General features: G+C 39.5%; 1 protein-coding gene across 2 annotated transcripts in view; it reads left to right on the forward strand.

The window, feature by feature from the left end:
• Tbc1d32 (TBC1 domain family member 32) overlaps window positions 1-6010 on the forward strand; it is a 223553-nt gene that overhangs the window by 82530 nt on the left and 135013 nt on the right. For both annotated transcript variants that reach the window (XM_031348714.1, XM_031348713.1), the window contains exon 17: window positions 507-589. In XM_031348714.1, the coding sequence (XP_031204574.1) occupies window positions 507-589 (83 nt within the window). The remainder of the gene's footprint in view (window positions 1-506; window positions 590-6010) is intronic.

The raw sequence follows: 6010 nt of genomic DNA on the forward strand, positions 1-6010 counted from the left end.
GTTAACAGTGGAAGTAGGCGCCATCTTGCCATGGCGAATGCCTCTCAAGATTCACGGCTCCCAACAGAATTCCTGTGTTCCTAGTCCAACAGGTCCCAATTACTTCTGGTTTTGGGATGGATGTTGGTTCCTCCTCACCTCTGATCCTGAGAGTGTCGGAGCACATGGGAGCTTCCTCTGGGGGTTGTGGGACTGGCTGCAGAGCTTGTGTCCAAGGTCTTCTCAGGACACCAACTGGGAGAGACTGGAAGGCTGAACTTTCTTTCCATAGGCTCTCCTTCTTCTGTGGAGGTTAAAACATCAAGGACACAATGCAGCAGCAGCCATATGCAGACCAGTGGATTGCTAAGTCTTTCAATTTCATCCAGGCAGATAATTTAATTTTGAAAGCAATTGAGTTAAAGTAGATCAAGGATTAAAAACAGAACTATAGCATTAGAAATTTTGTGAATAGTGTTATTGGTCAGAAAAGCAGAGAAATGAACTAATCCGTTATTTTCTTTTAGACAAGCTTGCTATCAGAAAGGATCCCCACTCCAGTTGAGGGCTCTGATTCAGTTTCCTCATTGAGCCAGGAGTCTCCCAATAGGTAATTATCATTGTTTACGTCTCTCTATTGTATTTGTTGTGATAATTTAGAGGTAACTGAAATGCAATGATGGTGGAAAAATGTTTTTCGGGAAGTAAACTGTGTATGAATAGGTTAAAGATAAATTGCATTTTATAGGATGATTATTATTTATAGATTATGTGATACTTGTTATAAATGTAGAAATATTAATTAGTTTTTACTTCAACTATATTTATATTTTGTGATAGGAAGCTTGGTGGATTGTAAAGTTTTCAGAAAAATTAGAGAATTGTCAAATGCTAAAACTGGAAAGGAATCTTGCATGGAAGTAAGATGTTTGTAGATGGCAGGGATATACACTTAGTTTCAAACTATAGCAAGAGTGCAGTTTAATTATGGTTTCGGCATTTGACAATTTTGTAAATTAATAGTTCACTGTATATATTATGCTCCTTTAGAAATATTAATTAATATTAATTAACAGGGAAACAATTTATCAAACTAAGGTTTAGTGATCTCCACGTTCCACGTTTTTGGTTTGTGGTTGAGCGTTGGCACAGAGTGGCTCCAAGGGGTCTTCTTTGCTAAATGCTGAACTTGCTTCTTTCTCTTTTGTTCTTTCTCTTTTTAGAGTTAACTTATAAAATCTGTTAATTTTTAAAAATTTAGGAAAAGTTCAAAGGTTCAAAATCATTCATTCTCTGGAATTTTCACGTGTATGTATTTATAATATGGTTAACAAACACATGAACTGCTTCTTTTTCTTCTTTTCATTGAGAGAGTATGGAGAAATTAGACAAGCTTTGTCCATTCCCAATCTGTAGATACAGGCTTCCCCCAAATGCACACCTCACTGCCATCAGCTTCATTGCATATACAACAGAGCAGAATATGTGTTTGCTACAGGGAGCTGCTTTTTACAGAACAGAACTTCTCAACCTTCCTAATGCTGGGAACCCCTAATAGAGTTCCTCGTGTTGTGGCGAACCCCAATCTTAAAATTATTTCACTACAACTTCATAACTATAATTTTGCTACTGTAATATAGTGTAAATATATGATATGCAGGATATTTGATATGTGGTCCCCAAAAGGTTTATGTCCCACAGCTTGAGAACCACCTCTGTGGACAGAGTGGACTGGAGAAGAGGCACTACTTATTCAAGAAGCCCTATATTCATTCATCCTTCATACAGAGTACAGGTTGATTAATAGGCAGAAAGAGACAACGTTACCTATGAGTATGTGCCTCCAGGAAAGCAGTGCTATGGAAGAAGAGGTTTGCTAACCTCTGTTAGTACTGTTTGTGTTCATTAGAGCTTTCTAGGGAGGTCCAGTAGGATAGATTCATGGGTCAGCGTATGAGTGAAGTGAGACTCAAGTATGGATATTGGTTCCCGTTGTTATGGAGGTCAGGATGTTTGAAAAATAGATCCTGGAATGTTGATAATATTGCTTAGCTTAAGTGTCGAGAGTCTCCCATTGTGGGATTTGGGCTGGGAGAGCCATGAAGCTGGTGATTTCTGTTTCAAAGGGCAAAAGTGTGTTCCTGAATTCCTAGGGTTAAACTCTCTGTTGTCTTCCTATCTGGACCCCGATCTAATTGAATGGCACCTTCCCTACGCTGAAGATAGATTATCTCCACTTAGTCTACTGAGATCTGTACACCAAACTCCCCTGGAGAAAACCTCACTGATATACCCACAAATAATGCTTAATCACTTTTCTAGCTAGTCTTCAAATCTAGTCAGATTGACATAAATTACTCATTACAATGTCTCAAGAAAAGCCAAAAATTCAATACAATTCATAGCATATTGTAAGTCTAGATATCATTTTTGTCCTAATAATTCAGTTTACCTTCTGGAAAGACTTGAGCATCTTTTGTTCTTTTATTGAGGGAACTTGTGTGAGATAGGTGTTATAGCAGCTAACTGGTCTTGTGTCAGTGTACAGCATGTACACTGGGTTTTTGAATGAGTGAAAAAATGAATTTAGTGAATTGTCTTTGTCTAGTCCAAGTTTTGGAGAATAAGAGTTAGCTTAACTAGATAACAGTAAAATAATAGCAGCCTATAAAAACTAACATTATTATTATTATTATTATTATTATTATTATTATTATTAGTAGTAGTAGTAGTAGTAATAGTAGTAGTAGTAGTAGTAGTAGTAGTGAAATGCTAGAGAATTTTAGAATTTTAAAATTAGAGCATTTATTAGAAATGTATCAGTAGAAATGTATAATGTATAATGTATAACCTTTACCTAAAAGGGCATAGAAAACCAGTGTAACCAGCCAAGAATGTAGACTAGCCAGTTCCAGGAACCTGGTTAACTCAGAGCCTCAGGGCTCTGGTTCCCAAGACCTGCCCCTCCTGACTGATTGACAATGAGGGCGGAACTAGGAATGAAGGTCTACTGGTTTACATTCCTAGAATGAATATGTTCCCCTCCCTAACTGACTGAATACCTTGGGTTAGAATTCCCCCTCACTCCTCCTGGTTTGTCGTTTTTACCTTTAAATACCACTTACTCCTTGTACTCTGGGTTGAACCCCTCTGGCCTGCAAGGTTACGGGTTCGACCCCAGTACCGGCCTATCCCAAAATAAACCTCGTGCACTTGCAGCAAGATCGGTCTCTCATGAGTTATTGGGTGGTTGTGTCATCCCAAGACTTGAGTGAGGGTCTCCTGAGCTTCGGGGTCTTTCAGTAGTAGTAGTATTGTAGTATTAGTAGTAGTCATAGTAATAGTAGTAGTAGTAACATATTTGGAAGATCCTGCTTCTGCTTCCCATTTAATGGTGTATATAGTACTAGAGAATGACCAGGGCTGGCGAGATGGCTCAGCGGGTAAGAGCACTGACTGTTCTTCCGAAGGTCCTGAGTTCGGATCCCAGCAACCACATGGTGGTTCACAACCATCTGTGATGAGATCTAATGCCCTCTTCTGGTGCGTCTGAAGACAGCTACAGTATATTACACCAGAGCGAGCAGGGCTGGAGCGAGGAGAGGTCCTGAGTTCAATTCCCAGCACCCACATGTTCATGGCCATTTGTACAGCTACAGTGTACTCATACACATAAAATAAATAAATCTTTAAAAAAAAAAAAAAAAGAGAATGACCAAGCCAGTTTAGTCAGTCAAGGATTTTCTGGTGGGCGGGGCGGGGAGAGTGGGGATTAAAAAGAAAAAGACAATTAGACAGTACCGTAGCATGACTCCAGCCTCTTCTGAGGCTGAAGTGGGTTTATTTTTTCCTACAATGCTTTCATATCATTTTACTTACATGTAAGTAATAAGGTCAGTTCTAGGTTAAGGAACTAGCAAGGCACTAAATACAAATAGACAAGAAACAAGCAAGACAATAAACAAAATCCCCTGATCACTGTTTCTAAGGGGCTTATCAGGATGACCAAGATATCTGAGCCTACTTCCCTGTCCAAGTCCAAAGTCAAATTCTTGCCTGAAGCCTACTTCTTTGTTCTAACCTAAAATCAGATTCCTGCCTGAGCTTACTTTCATGTCCTGGCCCATTATCAAATTCCTGCCTAAAACCTACTTCCTTGTCCTGGCCCAATGTCAAATTCCTGCCAGGTTTCTAGAAGCAGCCTCATAAACTCTCCACAAGAGAATGGAGAAGCTGATGCATAGTTCTGGTGGGCATTCATGTCCTTTTAATCTGCTTATTGCTTGAAAATTCCAAATAAAACTTCTTATAGGCTTATCAAAGTATCCTCACACTATGTGAGCCAAATCACCGTGTGACTTTAGAGAAAAAGAAAAGATGCTAAATTTGCCACAACCAGCCATTAAAAAACCTTCTTTAAAATAGGAGGATAAAATTACAGAGGAGGTTCTTTGATCTGCAAAACTCAGCCCATGGTCCCATGAAATTAATCACTAGAGACTGTATTCCATTAAGAATATCTTGCTCTATTGTCAGTGTTCTGTTGCTGTAAAGAGACACCCTGACCATGGGAATTCTTTTCAAAGAAAGCATCTAATTGGTTCTTGCTCAGAGTTTCAGGGGTCTAGTGTAGTGTCATGTTAAAAAGCATAGTGGTCCATGGAGACAGATAGGGTGCTGGAGAAATAGCTGAGAATTCCATGTCTAGATGCTCAGGCCGTAGGAAGATAGAGACACTGGGCCTGGCTTGGGCTGTTGAAACTACAAAGCCTACCTCTAGTGACACACTTCCTCTAATAAAGCCACACCTACTCCAACAAAGCCACACCTCCTAATCCTTCTCAAGTAATGCCACTCCTTGATGACCAAGCATTCAAATCAGAGTCTTTGGGGGCCATTCTCATGCAAACCACCACACTAATGGAGAGTGTAGTTTGTAGCTTCACACAGTTTACCATTCCCGCCTCCTGAGGGAAAGGGCAATAAAACGCAGTGGCTCAGATCTCCTGCCCCCCCCCCCCCCCCCCCCCCCGCACCCCGTATCAATGCAGGGCAGTTAAGTAGTTCCAGGGAAGATTTATTAAAGTATGGCAACACTTATTTTTCAGAATTGAATATACTCTTTTACATTATATACTGATACCATTCATATACTTTGCTTCCTGTTTTATTTGTGGTGAATACGGAAACATTTTTATTGATTTTATGACTAATTGATTGATTTAATGACATATTTCACATGTATGTTCTTGTTTGAGTGGCTTGGCTTCACTTTTCTAAAACTTATTTGAGTGTTTCATTAGCATATACTAATTATATAATTATGCCATTTCATACAAGTACGTAGTATATGTCTATAACAGTTACCCTCTCTTGTCTCTTTTCCACTCCATTCCTGCTCATCCCCTTCTGCTGTCCATCTAACCTTGCACTCTGGTTTCATGCCTGGGTAGTGACCCAGTCTGCTGCATTAGGATTGTTTACAGGAGCAAGGATTAGGATTTGTTTCTGGAGCATGGACACTTGAGTAGAGGTCAAACCATTGAAAACATCTTTCCCTTCACTACCACAATTTGCTGCTTATAAGTCCTCAGATAGGGGTGGGCCTTGGCATCAATGCCACGTCAACAATGAAGAAAGAGACTTTATAAAAAGAATAGTTTAGTCCAAGAGTGAGTCCAAATTTGAATTCTACATTTTCCTTTCATCTGTTTGTAGTTTGTGATTCCTGTCTCTGTTGTGTCTGATCTGCCCCTATGTCTTTTCCTAACAAAGAGCTTTGCTCTGTGTTTGTTGAACAAGATAGAAAATATAGTATGGGAAAGGGATTTTCCAGTTTTACCAGAAGTTACTTTACTGACTCAGAAGAGCATTTGAAACAAGCACAGATGTTATCATCCTGTCTCTATCCACATGTTGCTTCTCACATTTGTAGATATTTGCTTACTTTGAGATTGCTTCCAATCTCATGACTATCAGAGCATGCATATGAACACACACACACACACACACACACACACACACACACACA

The sequence above is a fragment of the Mastomys coucha genome, unplaced genomic scaffold, assembly GCF_008632895.1.
Source record: "Mastomys coucha isolate ucsf_1 unplaced genomic scaffold, UCSF_Mcou_1 pScaffold3, whole genome shotgun sequence".
In the NCBI taxonomy this organism is placed as follows: Eukaryota; Metazoa; Chordata; class Mammalia; order Rodentia; family Muridae; genus Mastomys; species Mastomys coucha.